Source organism: Schistocerca nitens, chromosome 5, assembly GCF_023898315.1.
Source record: "Schistocerca nitens isolate TAMUIC-IGC-003100 chromosome 5, iqSchNite1.1, whole genome shotgun sequence".
NCBI classification, from domain to species: domain Eukaryota; kingdom Metazoa; phylum Arthropoda; class Insecta; order Orthoptera; family Acrididae; genus Schistocerca; species Schistocerca nitens.
Window position 1 is genome coordinate 481,024,437 of NC_064618.1, and position 21,952 is coordinate 481,046,388.

General features: G+C 39.3%; 1 protein-coding gene across 1 annotated transcript in view; it reads left to right on the top strand.

Moving 5' to 3' along the window:
* The window catches only part of LOC126259724 (helicase SKI2W), a 157,750-nt gene that overhangs the window by 46,881 nt on the left and 88,917 nt on the right, over positions 1 to 21,952 (top strand). Inside the window, exons 9-11 of the mRNA XM_049956704.1 lie at positions 8,472 to 8,808; positions 10,770 to 10,880; positions 13,682 to 13,913. Of these exons, the coding sequence (XP_049812661.1) occupies positions 8,472 to 8,808; positions 10,770 to 10,880; positions 13,682 to 13,913 (680 nt within the window). The remainder of the gene's footprint in view (positions 1 to 8,471; positions 8,809 to 10,769; positions 10,881 to 13,681; positions 13,914 to 21,952) is intronic.

Below are 21,952 nucleotides of genomic sequence, written 5' to 3' on the forward strand. Positions count from 1 at the left end.
CGTCGTATTATCATCCGCGTTGGATAAAGGGGTCGCATGTGTGCGTATTCCGCGGCTGCTTTCATGTTTGGCAGGAAACGCCTCTTCTGCCGGCTGACATAACGCGCCGGAACTATGTTGCAGGTGCAGCTTATTCTGCAGCGGTAGCTGCCTGTTGTATTGCCATGGCAGTGTGCACCACGGCAGCTTTAGCAAAAAAAACTGAAAGCTACAGGACAAACATCAGGATTCTGGAGTAGTTTTTATTAACTACATATGAAAGAACTTAGCTTATTTGCTAATGCAGACACCATTCTCCTCCAGCTGCAAAATATTTTCAAGAGGTCAGATAAAAGTTTTTCTTTTTAATTGAATCAACTGCAGGTCCTTGGTGAAACATTTAAATTAACTAAACAGACACTTTTTTGCCTTGTTTCACATTTTGTTATTAATGTTACTGCAAAACCTAGGTTTCGGGTTGTAAGCACATTCTGAAGTACTTTACTGATTCCCAAAGATGATGATGCACAGATAAACATGACAACAAGGCAAAGATAATCGTCTCAACTTCTTAAGGCATTGATCCATAGCTTAATGTAAAATTACATCAGTGGCCATTTTTTGACAAATTTCATATGTTACCATCATTCAGCAATTACATTAACATGACAGGACTGGAAGTTATGCATCAGCCAAGAACTGTTTAACTACGATTGACTAGGGCCCAAAGTTTTGCTTGTATTCTGGGGGTTGTGATCTCATCTAAAAAGAGATGAATAATGGAATTGGGTTTACTTGTTTAATAAAAGGTGTGGGCTGTACACATCTGTCTTTTAATTTCTAAATTTCTAATTTGTTGAGTATAGCCCCCTTCTCCTCTTTGTGAAAGAGTTGTACATCTATTATGTATTTGTGGTTATTGTTCAGGCAATGTTCTACAAAGGCTGTCAGGCTTCTTCAGTCTCCAGCTTCGGTGATGTTCTTTAAGCATGGTGCTGAATGACCTCCCCATCTGTCCAATGTAGCAAGACTGATAGTCATGGTGTGTGATTTTATTAACCCCACTTTTTGTTATCCCTGGTTGTTTGCCTTTTACATTGAACAAGCAACTACCTATTGTCTGAGGGACATAGAAGAACACAGAGAAACCCTTTGCCTTCAAAATGTTACTTATGCTATTTGATGTTTTCTCTATAAAAGGTAATCCGTATCATTTCTTTTCCAGTTTGTCAGTGTTTTTCATTGGGGATGGTAGGGACCTGGCTTGCTTCTTCATCTTTTTGCCTAAAATATTATCAATGATGATAGTGTTAAATTCATTATTTGTGGCTATTGTTTTTATTGTGTTATATTCCTGGTCAAAGTGTTCCTGAGACATAGGGATAGAAAGGAGACAGTGGATCATCTGGTGGAATCCTGCATGTTTGTAGGTTGTAGGATGATTGTGTCAGTGAAGGAGTCTTTTCGATAAATTTTAAGTTTGCGGTTACTTTCTTCTATCTTTAAGCTAATGTCCAGGAAATTTATGCTGGGCTCACCCCACTCCATGCTGACCTTTATGTTAATGTGCCACTGGTTCATATTTCCACAAATTTGTGGAGTTGTCTACTGGAACCTCTCCACATACAAAGAATCTCATCTAAATACCGTTTTGGCTGCAGATTCCCTGACTTGCGCCATAGGGTGGTGGGGTTTCGGGTTCCGCTGAGTAGATCAGGAGTTCACTACACTCAGCTGGTGGCTACACGGGTAGCGGAGGCTGTGTGGCATAGACTGGGCGGTTTTTTAGGTTAGAAGGCCTCGGGAAAGTATGGGGTGGGCTGCAATCTCAAAGGGTGCATGGCAAATACAGGATGTGCTTGGATCAAGGAACAGTCGGAATTGTGGTTGTAAATTGTTGTAGTTGTGCTGGGAAAGTCCCTGAGCTTAAAGTGCTAATAGAAAGCACAGAAGCTGAAATCGTTATAGGTACAGAAAGCTGGCTAAAGCCTGAAATAAGTTCTGCAGAAATTTTTACGAAGTCTCAGACGGTGTTCAGGAAAGATAGATTAGGCAGAATTGGTGGTGGAGTGTTTGTGTCTGTCAGTAGTGGTTTATCTTTTAGTGAAGTCGAAGTAGATACTCCGTGCGAATTGGTATGGGTGGAGGTTATACTTAACAGCTGAACTAAGTTAATAATTGGCTCCTTCTACCGGCCCCCATACTCCGATGATATAGTTGCTGAACAGTTCAGAGAAAATTTGAGTCTCGTAACAAATAAATACCCCACTTGTACGGTTATAGTTGGTGGGGACTTCAACCTTCCCTCGATATGTTGGCAAAAATACTTGTTCAAAACCGGTGGTAGGCAGAAAACATCTTCTGAGATTGTCCTAAATGCTTTCTCCAAAAATTATTTCGAGCAGTTAGTCCACGAACCCACGCGAATTGTAAATGGTCGCGAAAACACACTTGACCTCTTAGCCACAAACAATCCAGAGCTGATAGAGAGCATCATGACTGATACAGGGATTAGTGATCACAAGGTCGTTGTAGCTAGGCTCAATACCGTTTCTTCCAAATTCACCAGAAAAAAACGCAAAATAATTTTATTTAAAAAAGCGGATAAAGTGTCACTAGAAGCCTTCCTAAGAGACAATCTCCATTCCTTCCGAACTGACTATGCAAATGTAGATGAGATGTGGCTCAAATTCAAAGATAAAGTAGCAACAGCAATTGAGAGATTCATACCTCATAAATTGGTAAGAGATGGAACTGTTCCCCCATGGTACACAAAACAGGTCCGAACGCTGTTGCAGAGGCAACAAAAAAAGCATGCAAAGTTCAGAAGAACGCGAAATCCCGAAGATTGGCTAAAATTTACAGAAGCGCGAAATTTGGCATGGACTTCAATGCAAGATGCCTTTAATAGGTTCCACAACGAAACATTGTCTCGAAATTTGGTAGAAAATCCGAAGAAATTCTGGTCGTATGTAAAGTACACAAGCGGCAAGACGCAGTCAATACCTTCGCTGCGCACTGCCGATGGTACTGTTACCGATGACTGTGCCGCTAAAGCGGAGTTATTGAACACAGTTTTCCGAAATTCCTTCACCAGGGAAGATGAATGGGATATTCCAGAATTAGAAACACGAACAGCTGCTAGCATGAGTTTCTTAGAAGTAGATACCTTAGGGGTTGCGAAGCAACTCAAATCGCTTGATATGGGCAAGTCTTCAGGTCCAGATTGTATACCGATTGGGTTCCTTTCAGATTACACTGATACAATAGCTCCCTACTTAGCAATCATATACAACCGCTCGCTCACCAATAGATCTGTACCTACAGATTGGAAAATTGCACAGGTCGCACCAGTGTTTAAGAAGGGTAGTAGGAGTAATCCATTGAACTACAGACCTATATCACTGACATCGGTTTGCAGTAGGGTTTTGGAGCATATACTGTATTCAAACATTATGAATCACCTCGAAGGGAACAGTCTATTGATATGTAATCAGCATGGTTTCAGAAAACATCGTTCTTGTGCAATGCAGCTAACTCTTTATTCGCACGAAGTAATGGCCGCTATCGACAGGGGCTCTCAAGTTGATTCCGTATTTCTAGATTTCCGGAAAGCTTTTGACACCGTTCCTCACAAGCGACTTCTAATCAAGCTGCGGGCCTATGGGGTATTGTCTCAGTTGTGTGACTGGATTCATGATTTCCTGTCAGGAAGGTCGCAGTTCGTAGTAATAGACGGCAAATAATCGAGTAAAACTGAAGTGATATCAGGTGTTCCCCAGGGAAGCGTCCTGGGACCTCTGCTGTTCCTGTTCTATACAAATGATCTGGGTGACAATCTGAGCAGTTCTCTTAGGTTGTTCACAGATGATGCTGTAATTTACACTCTAGTAAGGTCATCCGAAGACCAGTATCAGTTGCAAAGCGATTTAGAAAAGATTGCTGTATGGTGTGGCAGGTGGCAATTGACGCTAAATAATGAAAAGTGTGAGGTGATCCACATTAGTTCCAAAAGAAATCCGTTGGAATTCGATTACTTGATAAATAGTACAATTCTCAAGGCTGTCAATTCAACTAAGTACCTGGGTGTTAAAATTATGGACAACTTCAGTTGGAAAGACCACATGGGTAATATTGTGGGGAAGGCGAGCCAAAGGTTGCGCTTCATTGGCAGGACACTTAGAAGATGCAAAAAGTCCACTAAAGAGACAGCTTACACTACACTCGTTCGTCCTCTGTTAGAATATTGCTGCGCGGTGTGGGATCCTTACCAGGTGGGATTGACGGAGGACATCGAAAGCATGCAAGAAAGGGCAGCTCGTTTTGTATTATCACATAATAGGGGAGAGAGTGTGGCAGGTATGATATGTGAGTTGGGATGGAAGTCATTAAAGCAAAGACTTTTTTCGTCGTGGCGAGATCTATTTACGAAATTTCAGTCACCAACTTTCTCTTCTGAATGCGAAAATATTTTGTTGGGCCCAACCTACATAGCTAGGAATGATCATCAAAATAAAATAAGAGAAATCAGAGCTCGAACAGAAAGGTTTAGGTGTTCGTTTTTCCCGCGCGCTGTTCGGGAGTGGAATGGTAGAGAGATAGTATGATTGTGGTTTGATGAACCCTCTGCCAAGCACTTAAATGTGAATTGCAGAGTAGTCATGTAGATGTAGATGTAAATATCTGTACCAATACACAACGTGTTTTGTCAGTGGTTCTCTCGTCAGAAAATCAGTCTCCCACTTGCCCATGAACAGCTCCCTTGAAAACATAAATAATTTTGATTTAAACAACGTTCCACTGTACTAACAATGCCCAACTGCTCCTCTAGATTAATGTTGTGTGAATACAATGATTGTGACAAAATATCTACACACTCTTTCACTGGAATACATGTGAACAAGCTATGCACATCAAGAGAGACTAATTTTGCATTTGTTGGAACCTTAACATCTGTTAACTTGTTAACTAAATCTAAACTGTTCTTAATGCTATGTTTCCCTTTGAAGTTCAGTTTCTTCTTCAAGATGGTGTTGCAGCTCCTGGCGATCTTGTGTACTGGACCTTGCATTGCAGATACCACAGGACGGATTGGCAGTTCTGGTTTGTGGAGCTTCGGTAAACCATAAAGCTGTGATGCCCGTGGGTTCATTTGCAGAATGCTTGGAAAAGATTTTGGAGCATTTGTTTACTACCCGCTTATGTGGATGATTGTAACTAGCTGTTGAGTCTCTCTGTAGTTTTTGTAGCTGCACTGATTGGAAAAAATCGTCAACTTTGCTTGTATAATCTGTTTCGAAACCTCTTGGCAGATTGAAACTGTGTGCCGGACTGAGACTCGAACTCGGAACCTTTGTCTTTTGTGTGCTAGTACTCTACCATCTGAACTACCCAAGCACGTCTCTTGCCCCCATCCTCACAGATTCGATTCTGCCAGTATCTCATCTCCTACCTTCCAAACTTCACAGAAGCTCACATGCGAGCCTAGCAGAACTAGCACACCCGGAAGAAAGGAGGCAAGGGTCCCAAATTCAAGTTTCGGTCCAGCACACAGTTTCAACCTGCCAGGAAGTTTCATATCAGCACACACTTCGCTGCAGAGTGAAAATTTCATTCTGGAACCATCCTCCAGGTTGTGGCTAAGCCATGTCTCCACAATATCCTTTCTTCCAGGAGTGCTAGTTCTGCTAGGTTCGCAGGTGAGCTTACGTGAAGTTAGGAAGGTAGGAGACGAGATACTGGCAGAATTGAATTTGTGAGGATGGGGCATGAGATGTGCTTGGGTAGTTCAGTTGGTAGAGCACTTGCCCGCAAAAGGCAAAGGTCCCGAGTTCGAGTCTTGGTCCGACACACAGTTTAAATCTGCCAGGAAGTTCCATATTGGTGCATACTCCACTGCAAAGTGAGAATTTCATTCTGGATAATCTGTTTTATTTAACAGCACTACAGTCCCTCCTTTATCTGCCCTAGTCACAAGTGCATTACTGTTTTCAATCCTAGTTTTAATTTCCTTCGTGGTTAAGAACTCATTGTGCTTCTTGTTGTTGTTGTTTCTGTGCCTGCTTGAGTTCTTCTAAACATTGCACTTTCATTACTGTTTCTTTCTGTAGGGCTAGTTCCAGATATACCCTTAGATGGTCTAACACTTGAGGTTTTGTTATCATGTCTGGGGCGTATTTGTGGCCTTATGATAATAACTTTTCTTCTGATTCTGAAAGGGTTAATGTTGATAAATTAACAATTCTATCTGCAAAGTGGATCGTCATTTTTGGGGTTAAGATTCTCTCCTTCACTGATAATAATTGTTCTAACTTCTTCTTTAGACGAAGAAAGATATTATTAATGATGTTTGAAACTGTTTGAAGAGTATTGTCCAACCACATAAATTCACATGGATGAAGCAAGTGAGTAAACTGCTACTATCAAGATCAAAGAAACATCAGCTTCCCAAAGACATGTGAAGAAGGCAGCAGAAAAACTATAGATTAAACAAGAAATGTTGCATTGATATAGAGTTCCTGATAATGTGAGTATGCACCAGAAATTAGTACATATGCAGCTTACTCACTTTCTTCATCCATGTGAATTTAATGGACAGACAGGGAGATTAATCTGCACCAGGCTTAAACAACACCACAGAAGCTGGAGATTGAAGCCTGATTCAGCCTTTGCAAAACATTGCCTGGACAGTAACCACAAATATGTAATAGATGTACAACTCTTACACTCAACCAATTAGAAATTTTAGAAATTGTACATCCCCACAATTATTAAACAAGCAAACCCAATTCAATTATTCACCTCTGTTAGATGAGATCACAATCCCACGATAGAAGCAAAGCTTTGTGCTCCAGTCGATCATAATTAAAAAGTTCTTGACTCATGCATAACTTTAGTCCTGTCATGTAAGTGTAATTTCTGAATTGTGTAATAACGTATGTAATTTGATAAAAATGGTCACTGATGTAATTTTACATTAAGCTAGGGATCGATACCTTAAGAAGTTGAGATGATTATCTTTGCCTTGTCGCCATGTTTATCTGTGCATTATCACCTTTGGGAATCAGTAATTTACTTGAAAATGGGCTTATGACCTGAAACCTTGGTTGTGCAGTAACATTAGTTATAAAATTGTGAAACAAGGCAAAAAGCAGTGTTTGTTTGGTTAAAAAATTTTCTCCTGCAAGGTTTCTTATTACATTGCTTTCGTAAGCTCTCATTCATTACTGTTACTGACTGAACCTCAGTATATTATGTATTCTGTATACCTAGTAATGTTGTTCTGTTTTTGGCAAGGAATTTTTTACTAGTGTAAGGTATAGTGCAAAATGTAGATGCCTTAGAGATAAGGGCATGCCATGAACAGTATCACCAAAGCATACCGTCTGATAACTTTTTTGATAGATAACAGCCCACAATTGCTTATTTTGAGTAAAGTGTGAATGGTACATGTGCCATAGCTGTATTTAGGTTCTGAACTTTCTATTAAATTTTGCGAACTACACATTAATTACAAGGGTAGGAATGAAAGTAGACTATAAGTGTACATATTGGATATTAAAACAAAATGGTATTGCATTTCCTTTGTCTCTGGAGTATGAGCTATAGCTATGGTCTTCAACACGAAGTGGTACATCATGAACTGACATAAAAACAGCAACAGTGCTGCAAAAAATCAGTGCTGATTAGCAGAAATGAGTTTTCATTTTACAATCTTTGGAAACAAGTACTGTTCAAAGAAGATGCACCTGGCTGAAATATTTAAATTTTTATTAAGTTTCTTATAGTAGAGCAAAAATTGTTTGATGCAAATATCATACATAGTATTTTGTTTAAAGTTACTTATTGTAGTGTAGAACAGCAGCAGTCTCGTGAAGTTTTCCTCCCCTCCAGCCACAAAATGTAAAACCAAAACACTCTGCACTGTGGCATTCCTCCACTTCTGAAAATACATAATACTCGCTATGCCATATGCTCTATACAGGAATTTACTGCCAGCCCACACTGTGCTATTTGGCTGCTGTCACTGTGTAACAGGGCTATTTCTTCTCTGTTGAAGTAATGGTACTTCTTCATGCTTTTTTTGTTCCTATTAATACACATTGTTAAACAGAATATCACTGTTTGGCAGCACTGTCAAATGGACAGATATAAGTTCACTTTTAAAAAATATTTTTTATGTAACAAAAAACAAACCAGTGTATCCTGTTTGGCATAGGCATTGCATGAAACATAGAGTGCTTAGTGTTTGATTTGTGCTTAGTGCTAACACATTCCAAGAATAAAAAAAGGGGGGTGGGGACAATATAAACCAATCAAAAAAATAATGGATGCCGGAGCACAGTGTTCTTTGTACATGTAGTATATTCTGAAGAACAACATAACTTTCAAAGCTGGGCTAAAATGTCAACTCTTATTTTATAGTGACTGTTTGTCTTGTGTCATTTCATTGTATGTAAGGATAGTTTCATTCAGTCTGTGCACCATTACAGGTATTATCATGCAGTGGAAGCAATGAAGCCCCCCGCACAACCAGCAGCAAAGGGCCGTGGTGGCAAGCAACAGAATGCCCCACCTCCCCGTGGGCAACTTCGATACCGACTTACATTCAACCAAGAAACTACGTTATGGGTGAACTTACTACAGAACCTTGAGAAAGAGAAGAAATTACCTGTTATTGCATTTACTTTGTCTCGAAAGCGATGTGATACCAATGCTGAGAACCTGAAAGGCATAGATTTCACAACTGAGAAAGAAAAGTGGAAAATATCACAGTTCTTCCAGAAATGTTTGCAGAAACTGAAGGAACCAGACCGGATTTTGCCACAGGTGTGAATCTATTATGAAATGTTATTTTCTCACTACACCAAGGACTTTGCTCTAGATCTGCCTCTTCCTCATCCCCCCATCCATCCCACCACCACCACCACCACCACCACCACCACCACCACCGTCCATTCCACTACATCTATTCCAGCATTTCCTAACAGCTGTACTAACCTGCTCAAAATAGTTTTACACCACTCTCATGACTTCCATGTGTTTTATGTTTATAAAAATCAGTTAAATCTTTCTCAGCATCCTTTTGATGACAGAAAAAAGCTACAAGCCACAACCTGGGTATAGGAGTAAAAATATGTCTTTGTGGGAACTACGTTCCACACTTAAATCAGAACTGTGTTAACAAAAAAATACTTTTCATATTGGTAACACACAGAAGACATTCATCTTAAGCAAGTAAGTACACACAGACAAGGCAGGAAATGGAAAGTACTCCAGAGTAAGTATATCAGTCAAAGCGACCTACAAATTGTCACCCTTACGTATCTCAAGGAGAATGCAACGGAACTGTACACTGTCTTTTTTTATGCAACTGTAAGAGCTATATCAACCAAGATGGTATGCAACCATCTTCACATGATCAATTGGTCCATTACAAACAAAAATGAAAATTCCACAGTATTGTGGCATGCAAAAAAGATAAATAAGGGTGCACTCAGAATGGAACCTGGTTGAGTTGTGTCAGGTGCTCTTCACCAACAAGTGCTGGAGTTGCCTGACATTTGCTGATCGTATGAGATTGTGGAGGTGACCAGGTGACCAATACATTTCTCAGACCTGTAGTCCCACAGCTTCAACACAGAGATGACTCAGTCATTTACTGAAGTGGTATTTTATACAGATGTTAGCGCTTCTCGTCACTTTCGAGAATAATGTGAGGACTGTGCATTGGTATGACAGGATCCCCTAAAACAGCATTTCTCAACCACATATCAGTGTGCCTTGAGATATTTAATGTCTTCTGATTTGCCACAAATAAAATATCTAGAATATAAAAGATTTGTCACCAAATAAATTCTCCGAGTAGTTCAATTTGCAAGAAATCGCCCATCATTGTATGTGATTATAAACATAATAATATAATAATAATAATAATAATAATAATAATAAAAGGGTATGTACTTTAGGCATTTGCTTTTTTGCATCTAGCTAAAAAATCACATTTAGGGACTCGCAAAAGTTTGAAACATATTTTGGTGCACCCCAAAGAAAAAACTGTTGAGAAACGCAGCCCTAAACAATTGTCCACTCCTACAGCCAACTATCTGGTAATGGGTTCATCTTTAAAGGCAATGATGCACAAGCAGCCTATATCGTAAGCATCTGGGAGGTAGTAATCAAATGGCCTGCAAAATCTTGACATTGACATGGCTGAACATATCTAGGACCATTTGAAACTTGAAGTGCATTGTCACAGGAACTGTCCTCACACACTGGATGACCTTAGGACAGCTGCCATTGACAATGGGACAGGCTTGGACAGCAACATCTCATCCACCTTATGGACAGTATGCCAAAGAGGTTCCAAGCATGTTACAGTGCGCAAGCTGGAGCAACGTTGTATTGAATTTTACCCAGCTGTAGATTTTGATTTAACAATTGTGTAAAAGATGTACAGTTTTTAATAGAATGCTTTAATTTCGTTTATTGTTCCATTTTATTGTGCAGCAAATTATTATTTTTGTGATTTTTTTCTGTATAGCTTATTCTTTCATTCCATAATTTCTTTGAATCCAGGCCGAGACAAGTTCAAGATGCGTAGGCAGTGCAAAACTTTTTTAAAAAGTTTATATTATTTTCTTCCACATTCCATTTTTTGTTGTTACTGAAATCAAGAAGTCGTCATGCAAACAGTTACTTCCTTTTTATTACACTACTATAATATTACAGCACATTTATTTCAGAGTAGAGAAATCACAGTGTTAAAAATATCTAATTTTCCATTTCAGGTTGTGAAAATGCAAGAATTACTGCAAAGAGGCATAGGTATTCACCACAGTGGAATTTTGCCCATCCTGAAGGAAATTGTGGAAATGTTGTTTCAAAAGGAGTTAGTGAAGGTACAATGATAATACAGAGCAATACTATATTGTGCTTTTATATGTTTTTAAAGAAAATTTCCTTTCTTCTTCTTCTTTTCTTCTTCTTCTTCTTCTTCTTCTTCTTCCTTTTCTTCCTTTTTTACGGCACCATTGGTCTATTTCAGCCAGTCACTTTCTGGTTATCTTCTTAACTAAGTTTTCTTTCCATATTACCCAATATCTTTTCATTGCTTCTGGTTTTTTTATGTTTTTCAGTTGCTTTAAATTTTTTGTTTTGTTTTGAAAATCATTCAGGGTTAATCCTAGCTCTTTCTTATTCTCCCTGATTTCCTTAATCCATGTTACTTGTTGGTTCATGTTCCAAAGTATCTCTACAATTTTTCTTGGTAATTTGGGTTCTGGTGTCCTCAAAATGTGACCAAAAAAAGAGATCCTTCTCTTCTGTATGGTATCAGTAGTTGGCCCCTATTCACTGTGCACCACTTCATTTGGCACTACCTGCCACTGTTTATCTTTTTGATATTTATTATTTATGCATTTTCTAGTTATTCTTCTCTCTCTTTTTAGGATTTTGTCGATTCTGTTTTTCTGAGTGACTTAGGAAATAGTTTCACTTCCATATGTTACCTCTGGTTGAACCACCATCTTCCAGTATTTAATTTAGTTTTGGTTGATAGACATTATTTATTGCATGTAGACCATGTTAATTTATGATCTTTTATATTTGACTTTCTGTAAATACAAATTAATTTAATATGTAGAATTGTGAAGCAAGTGCTGTGAGGAAAGGCAAATGATCAGTTACTAAACAGATGAAATCACAATGATTACCCTCTGTTACTGGCTGAAACTTCAGTTGTGACTGACTGTCTTTCACACATTTGTGAAAAGTACAGATTATTAAAATGTTACATCCATATGGAGCCATTGTAATTTTGATGAAGAGTTTGCAGTTAACAGCCAAGATGATGACTTCTCTACACCATTAGTCATGTGGCTGTATATCTATTTATTGTCAAACAATAGAAATTCCAGGATGGAATAATGACCATGTTCTGAAAACGGAAGATTGATACTCACCATATAGCGAAGATGCTGAGTCGCAGACAGATATGATGAAAAGACTTACACACGTTGAGCTTCTGGCCAAAAGGCCTTTTTCTAAATCTGATAAAACACACACACACACACACACACACACACACACACACACACACAAATGACTACTGTCACAGCTAGTAGCCAGAGACAGTGGGTGGGTGGGTCTTAGTCTTTTGTGTGTGTGTGTGTGTGTGTGTGTGTGTGTGTGTGTACATGTGCGCGCATGTGTGTGTACGTGTGCGCGCGCGCGTGTGTGTACGTGTGCGCGCGCGCGTTTGTGTACGTGTGCGCGCGCGCGCGTGTGTATACTTAAGAAAAAGGACTTTTGACCAGCAGCTCGACATGTATGGCAGTCTTTCTGTTGTGTCTTTCTGCAACTCAGCATCTCATGTAGGTGGCGATTAGCAATTTTTCCTTTTCTTAATATCATCTATTATAATTTTTGTCTCAGTTACGTGCTTCAATATACAAATGACTATCAAATTAAAGTAAACATCTGAAAGAAGAATACAAGTATTATGGCACTGGATCATCTGTAGCCAATTTTACGACTGTAATTGGCCATATAATAGGTATACACAACTTGTAAAATTTTTAGAGAGGTATTTTATACCATTTGCTACCCCTTTCATCAAATAGTACTGTTTACAATGATGAGAGAGGAAATATGCCATTCATTTTCTATTCTATGTGGCCACAGATCCTAGGTAATGTTAAAAGTTCAGTGAAAGAATAGAGTGAAGGAAATATTTGTTTCCGTGTTTGCCAAAAATCATCAGAACAGAGCTACTAGTGTAAATCTAAGCATTTCCATCTCAAAAGAAAGCATTATTTCATGGGGCAAAGCATCTTTATCATAGGATGCAGTAGTTTGCATAAAACATCCCCCCCCCCCCCCTCCACACACACACACACACACACACACACACACACACACACACACACGTTGCATTGACGTGCATACAGACACAACGAAAAGACTACTAAACATTTAGGTTTTCAGACAAAAGGCCTTCTTTGGAAGTAGAATATTGTTTTGTCATCCTGGACTTTCCATTATTTAAATAAGTTCCTACTGAGCTACATCTTTGTTGTAAGTAAAGTATGAAATGACCCATCAAATATTATTCTTTTTCTCTATCGTAATTTGCCCATGCCACCTGGGATTGTCAGCATTTGTGTCATGTTAATTCATTCTGGATGATAAGTGATTTGAAGACAACCATACAGTTGCAGATGTTCTATGTTTACAGCCTGCATACAGTTGAGACTGCAGAAACAGACTGCTTGAGATACTGATTGATTTCTGTGTAGGATAGTACAGACTGTTGCTGTAGTAAGTGGAGAAAATTACAAGAAAACGCATAAATGAACTGCATTGCCAGAGAAAGATAATCTTATTTTGGTTAATAGAAGTGTGTGTTATGTCTTTTACCGTATTCAGTCAACATTCTGTTTTAATTTGGCACTTGCAAGTATATGTGCTCACTTTCAGAACTGCCATGTCTACTGCTAAGTAATTGGACAAATTATGACTTGAGGATGGCCTGTAAGACCAAAATTGGCCTATCAGGTGAAAATAAAGTAAATGGATGTAAACAACAGCTGAGGTGGAACCATTACAGTGTCCTTCAATTTTTATAATCGTCTGTTCGCAAACTCCTTAATTGTTTGAAATATGGCACTCTTTTTCTGACATATGATTTATGTTTTTGCAGTTACTATTTGCTACTGAAACATTTGCAATGGGTGTGAATATGCCTGCACGTACTGTGGTATTTGATGCCATTCGCAAATTTGATGGTAAAGAGTCAAGGGATCTCCAACCAGCTGAATATATTCAGATGGCAGGAAGGGCCGGCCGAAGAGGTCTTGATGCTACAGGAACTGTGATCATAATTTGCAAAACTGATGTTCCTACAGAAATGAATCTTAAGAATATGATGTTGGGTAAGTTGTATGACTTATGTATGACTGTTCCTTTTATATTAAAGTTCACACTGTAATTAGTAAATTTATAACTGACCATTTGAAAAATATTGAATATAAGTTTCCTGATTATCTATAGGCAATAATATCATTTTTAAAGTCGGTGTGATGTAGAAAATCCATGCTGGAATATAAATAATGCAAGGAATAAAGACACACAGCTAAATTATTCCACTGCTACATCCCAACTGTGTAGCAAGCTTGTGTTGGGTGTAGTGGATGTGAGGAGGAAGGATGTGGGAAGGGGAAGGTTGTGAAGGATGGCTGACAGCTTGCAAGGAGTAGGACACAAATGTGACATCTGTGAGCTCAATCTGAAGCAGACAGAATCAGTTACGTGTGATATATGATGAAGTTGAGGAGTTGGTTGGGAAGTGGGGTAGAGTGGTTTGCAGAGGAAGGAGGAGACTGCAGAGGCTCCTAGCTTCTGTCTCCTCTAGCCCCTTCCCACACTCGCACCCACACCCACTTCCATCCCTGTCTCTGTGCCCCTCACATCTCCCCGTTACCTACACATTCTTCACATTCATTCCTTTCTGCTGTCCTCTCTAACTCCTGCCCCTCCCAACTCATCATATGTGTTACACAACTCCCTGTCAGTGCCAGGATGAGTGCACCTTGCACCATGCTAGTTCGAATCCTTTGGAGTGGGTCCATCTGCAACTGTTTCCTCACCCAGTCACTCCTCCTACCTATCACCTTACTCCTCTGCACCTGACACACAACCCCTCACCCTAGTCAGTCTCCAGTGCCGAGAAAATGTGTGTGTGTGTGTGTGTGTGTGTGTGTGTGCGTGCGTGCATGCGTGTGTGTGCGCGTGCGTGCATGCGTGTGTGCAAAGGAGGACATTGTCTGAAAGCTCAGCCACTTTTCCAATTTTGTTTATGCGTATGTCATCTGCTCAATGTTTCAGCTATATGGTGAACAGTTGCCTTTACTCCTAGCATCGTTTGTAAAGTCACTTTCTTGCAGATTTGTTACTAGCTCTGTTCAACAAGGAAAGAATTGGAGTGTGTCTAACACTATCGTAGGAGAACCTGGAATTTATGTTTCGATTGCACATTCACAGCACAAATCTGAGAGAAGGAAGATCGATTTATCAGTGAAAATGTCATCAAAAGATTGAATATCCACCAGTTAATTTATTAGCATTGGAAACCTCTGCTATCATATGTAATGTGTCCTGTACATAGTAGCAGATTTTCTTATTGTGAAATGTGTGAGCGGACATTATTGGAAACAAGAATGCTTGGCGTACTGTCCCTACTTAAATGGAAAGGGGTGAGTGGCAGGGAATCTTTGCAGCTATTACATAGCCACTGCTGAAGTCCAAAGAAACTCTTGGAAGACATCCTAGTGGAAGAATTTATTTTTCAAGAATGTTTATTGATGCCTTAGTTATTTAGATTGAATGATGATTTTGTTCTGAAAGCCACATTTAACAGATTGGTAGAAGAAATTTCTTCACGAAAGAAAGAACTAGAGTAGATAGGAATGTTATAAATTTTTTATCAGAGAACAATTCTTTAGCATTTCATCAGCAGCTTTCTGTACTAGTGACTTGAATCTTAAGAAGGCTTTTTCAATGGCATGCTGAGGACATTGAAAATGTGTAGGCATACAAAATGAAGAAACATTTTTTTTTCTGTGATGTTCAAATTTTTTTCATAGAAGTAATGATTGTGTTTTTGTAATCTGAGAGATTTGCTGGATCCACCCCTGAAGATTTATGGTACTGAATTCGAAGTTTTTGCAGAATCTGAATATACTTTCCAGTACAAAAAATTTCTGCAGTGGAAAGCTCCCTCTGGCATTTGTCCATTGCTCTCAAGTAATTCGGTAATATTTTAAACTTATCTTCACATATTTCCAGCATTGTGGAGCTTTGTTTGTTTCTAGGCAGACACTTAGATCTTCTTCCAAAGGAGTAGTCTGTGTGCCAGCTCCAAGTTCTTCTCTTTCCTTCATCTTCTAGCATTTTCACCAAGACAGACTCCACACACATTCATCACAGCCATTTACTCTTAGGAGACTTTATATGCAAGCTGCTGGAAAAGTGACAAGTAGAAAGGTGTACACAAGGTAAAGATTTACATGAAAAAAGTATAATTGTGAACATATATAAAGTATTAATTGTTAGTTAAAAACACTGAGACACAGGAACAAAAAACTATCATTCACCAATGAAAGAGCTTACAGAAACATCATTCAACTGATTCTTGAACCTTGCTCAGCAGACTGAGACCCTTAATGGGTAAAATTTAATAGACGAAATAGAGAAGATTGAAAGAAGTTCAACAGGTGTCATCATTAGTTTCATTTAGTAAACTCAAGAATATCACAGAATTGCTCACCTAACTCCAATGGCAGGTGTCAAAAGAGAGGTGTTCAGCCTCATAAAGTGGATTACTGTCACAATTCCAAAAATACCCTTCCCACTGCATGTATTGTGTGCAATGACCATGGTAGTAAAATCAGATAAATTCAGACTCGTACCAAGGCTCATAAACAGTCATTCTTTTCTGTGCATCATTTTCAAATAGAACAAGCAAGGTAGGAGGGAAATGCTAGTGTTACCCAATGTACCCTTCACCAAACACCGTAAGATGGCATGTGAAGTGTAGATGCAAGTGCATTGTGGACTCTCACTCTGGAGTGAAAATGCAAACAGACACAAAATAAATAATACATATCTACATAATATACATATCTACATAATATACATATCTACAAATATTCTTCAAACACCAAAAAAACTGTTGCCAAGGAAACAAACACTACTCCTTTAAACAGTTGCATAAAAATGCTGATATGGCTCTCTGAAGGAGGTCACAGGTCACCAGCTCAGCATGGCACAAAATAATTAGAAACATAATTTCATGTTCAAGTCCTTCGCTGTTTGTGACAGAATTACTGTGTCATTGCCAAACCTCAAGTTTTTTTGTTTTTCTCCCTGGGCTTTAATTCCTACTCCAAATTTTTCTTTTGTGCCCTGTATTGCTTGCTCAATATACAGGTCTAATAATGTATCAGGGATAGACTACAACCCTGCCTTGCTCCCTTCTGAACCACTGTTTCCCATTCATGCCCCTTGACTTTTATAACTGCCATCTGATTTCCCCACAAAGTGTAAATAGCCTTTTGATCCCTGTATTTTACTCCTGCCACCTTTAGAATTTGAAAGAGAGTATTTCAGTCAACACTGTCGAATGCTTTCTCTGAGTCTATAAATGCTACAAAAGTTTGTTTGTTTTTCTGTAACCTATCTTCTGTGACAAGCCATAGGGTCAGTATTGCTTCATGTGTTTCTATAATTCTGTGGAATCCAAATTTATCTTCCCTGAGGTCATCTTCTATCAATTTTTCATTCTTCTGTAAAGACTTCATGATAGTATTTTGCAACCATGACTTATTAAACTGATAGGGTTCGGTAATTTTCACATCTGTCTGCACCTGCTTTCATTGAAATTGGAATTATTCTGGTCTTAAAGTCTGAGGGTATTTCGCCTGTCTCATACATCTTGCTCATCAGATGGAAAAGTATTGTCGTGGCTGGCTCTCCTAAGGCTATCAGCAATTCTGATGGAATGTTGTCTTCTCCCTGGTCCTTGTTTCAACTTAGGTCTTTCAGTGCCACGCAAAATTCTTTACACGGTATCATATCTCCCATTACATCTTTATCTACATCTTCTTCCATTTCCATAATATTTCCCTGAAGTACGTCACCCTTGTATAGATCCTCTATATACTCCTTCCACTTTTTTGCTTTCCCTTCTTTGCTTATGACTGGTTTTCCATTTGAGCTCTTGATATTAATACTGGTGGTCCTCTTTCTCCAAATGTGCCTCTAATTTTCCTGTAGGCAGCATCTATCTTTCCCCACGTGATATATGCTTCTAAATTCTTACATTTGTCCTCTAGCCGTTCCTGGGTAGCTGTTTTGTATTTCCTTCAGTCTCATTGTTTAGACATTTATATTCCCTTTCACCTGCTTCATTTACTGCATTTTTATATTTTCTCCTTTTATCAATTAAATTCAGTACCTCTTGTGTAATCCAAGGCTGTACTTTCACCTTGCTTTCAACTGTTTGCAGTACCAGCACAGCAAGGCCATTTTGGTTGATGTGTTACAAGGCCAGATCAGTCAATCATCCAGACTGTTACCCCTGCACTATTAAAAAGACTGCTGCCTCTCTTAAAAAACCACACATTTGTCTAGCCTGTCAACAGATACCCCTCCATTATGGTTGCACTTCCAAAATGGTTGCACCTATAGTACAACTATCTGTATCCCTCAGGCACACAAGCCTCCCTATCAATGGCAAGGTCAATGGTTCATGGGGGGAGGTCAGAGACAGCGAAGGACACGAAGGAGCAGTTGAACGGAATGGACAGTGTCTTGAAAGGAGGATATAAGATGAACATCAACAAAAGCAAAACAAGGATAATGGACTGAAGTTCAGTTAAATCTAATGGACTGAAGTTCAGTTAAATCAGGTGATGCTGAGGGAATTAGATTAGGAAATGAAACAATTGAAATAGTAGACGAGTTTTGCTATTTGGGCAGCAAAATGACTGATTATGGTCAAAGAAAATAGGATAGAAAATATAGATGCATTGGCAACAAAAGTATTTCTGAAAAAGAGAAATTTGTGAACATCAGTTATAGATTTAAGTGTTAGGAAGTCTTTTCCGAAAGTATTTGTTTTGAGTCTAGCAAAGTATGAAATTGAAATTTGGATGATCAACAGTTTAGACTTGAAGAGAATAGAAGCTTTTGAAATGTGGTGCTACAGAAGAATTCTGAAGATTAGCTGGATAGACCGTGTAACTAATTAGGAGTTACTGAATAGAGTTGGAGACAAAAGAAATTTGTGTCACAAGTGACTAGAAGAAGCGATCGGGTGGTAGGACACATTCTGAGGCATCAAGAGCTCACCAATTTAGTACGGGAAGGAAATGTGAGGGATAAAAATCATAGAGGGAGACTAAGAGATGAATACAGTAAGCAGATTCAGAAGGATGTAAGTTGCAGTAGTTAGTCAGAAATGATGAGGCTTGCACAAGATAGAGGAGCATGGAGAGCTGCATCAAACCAATCTTTGGATTGAAGACCACAACAACAATAATTCCATTTAAGGATAGGTTGACCTGAGACCTTCCTTTATCTAATAGCACACTAACAAGCAACTGATTTATACACATAGACTCAGAACCATGCAACACCCCATTTCACTTTGATGATGAGTGCAATGCATTGTGACACGGACTCAGAGACAACAAAGACATTGGGAAGTCATCTGTATCCATGCTGCTCAACCATCACCAGCAATCCATGTAAACTAAACTACCAGCAATTCATGGAGATTGATCAAAGCTACGTTTCAGGCACACCATCTTACTTGATGGGGTTTAAGATATACGGAGTAAGATTGAGGTCAGGTAAACTGGGAACCATCAAGCTCTCTCAGCTCCATTTAGCATTCCTTAACCAACCTGATACAGTTAGAGAGGAATAGAGTTGTACATTACCTTACTGAAGTTTAGGTTTATCTTCAGAGCAGTATAGGCAAACACAAGGTACATATCATTAGGTAATAGTGCCTTGTATCCGCTAGATTATGATATGCATAGTAGAGCCAGTCATCTCAGCCTCCAGATTAGATTAAAAGCGTGTCGCCACCATGTTGTGTACGTGTAGCCACAAGATGGAATGGAGCAGGATTGCGATGGAAACTGGGCGTGATGAACCTATGCATTCCCACTGCACTTATGTGACTCATAGACACTTGAGTGCCATTTGTCACAGAGCTATGATGATTATGGAGCACCTTCTATGAATTGTAGCAGACCTTCTACTAGACAGACCCGGAATTAACTGGTATAGTCCCAGCTGGAATAATTTCAAACTACTGTTTGGTTAATTTTATTAGGAATTTGGGTCATTTCATGTTAGGTGGACGAGCTGTACACAACTGAGTTACCAGATTTTCCTGAAGCTTCTCATTTGCTCTTACAACTCTTTGTAAGAGTGCAGAAGTTCATACCTCTTTTAGTTTCTGAACAGTAGTGGATTACAACTATAAAAACTAATCTATTTCTTTTTCTCATCATCTAATTTAAGGAATCTATGTTTCACATAAAACTGAAAAATTCAGTCGTGGTAAAGGGATATCACAATGTGTGGCAGTTACAAAAATTTAAAACATAAAATAATTCTTGGGAATGGAATTAGATAAAGTGTTCCTTTGATCCCATCAAACAGTTTGAGCGATATTTCGTATTAACTGAAGGAACTGTCCACATTTCCAACTTGGCACCATTGTGGCAATAATAATCATATTTTCTGCTTTGCTTTTTCCTTGCCTCTAGTTTCAAAAAATATCCTTCATTATTGCCTGAAGTAAAGGAAGCCATGCATTCGGGAGGACGATGGTTCAATCCCGTGTCTGGCCATCCTGATTTAGGTTTTCCGTGATTTCCCTAAATTGCTCCAGGCAAATGCTGAGATGGTTCCTTTGAAAGGGCATGGCCGACTTCCTTCCCTAGATCGATGGCCTCGCTGTCTGGTCTCCTCCCCCAAACAACCCAAAAGGAAGCCATTGATCAGAATGGCTTTTCATCTACGCTGACGATACTGCTGTGGTTGCTCAGGGAAAGACGTTTGAAGAAGTAGAGGAAAGGTTGACTTCTGTGCTAGATACGCTTGGCTCCTACTACAAAGTCAATCATCTAAAGCCAAATCCCAACAAGTCTCAGGTGTACACATTTCACTTGAAGAATAGAGAAGCTCGGCAGGAACTGGACATTACATGGCAAGGCAAACTACTGGAGCATCATTCAACACCAGTATATCTGGGTATTATCCGACCAAACTCTGACCTTCAAGAAACATTGCCGTAACACCAGGCTGAAAGTTAGTTCATGGAATAACATCTTGAGGAAGCTCACATCCACCGCCTGGGAAGCAAGTCCTCCCGTCATGAGAATTTCGGCTCTTGCTTTGTGTGTGTCCGCTGCAGAGTATGCTTCACCTGTGTGGAGTGCATCCACTCACACCAAACAGATAGATATTGCAATCAATGAGACTGTCCGAATCTTGTCGGGATGTATGAAGCTCCAGTCGATAAAATCTACCCGATTGTTAGAACAGCTCCCCCCACTATTAGAAGGGCTGTTGCTGCTGATGTAGAGAGGGCTAAGCAACATCCAACATCCACTGCATGATCATCAGGCTGTAGTCCTTCGACTGAAGTCGAGAAAGAGCTTCATCGCCAGGACTCAACCACTTGAGGGAACACCAGAGTCTAACTGCATCACCAGGTGGAAGAGCAAGCTACCACCTGATATCCCTGTAAAGGAAGAGCTAGCTCCAGGAAATGACTTGCCCTACCCTATTTGGAGATTGCTCAATTGTCTTAGGGTGGGCATTTCTCTATGCCAGACCAACGTGCGAAAATGGGGAATTCTTCCAGCTGGTGGAGATATATCCTGTGAGTGCGGAACAAGACAAGACCTGGCCCACCTGCTAATATGTTCTCAACTTGAACAACCCTGCACAACACAGGACCTGATCGAGGGAACCAGCAAGGCCATTGGAGTTGTTACCATCTAGAAATGCTGACCGGACATGGAAATGAATGAATGAGAATGAGTGTGCTATGACGTGCAATCTCTAGACTGACAATTATTGCAAAAAAAAATAGTATCTTACTGTCACATCCAGTTTTACTGTAGTCTCTGAAGACAGGTATGAACTAAGGAACAATATGCTTCCCACAACAAAGTTTCCAATTGTTATAAAAACAAATGGATATATTCTTACAGATTTACATGAAAAAAGTGTCTGAGATAGATTTATCTCGTCTGGTACTGAGCAAAGTGACATTTGTAAGGGACCAAGGGACGAACATAAAAATATCTGCATAAACATAACATTAAGGCACAGATAAGATGAAAAGTTTCTTAGTGAAGAATTTCCTGATGTTTATAAATCCATC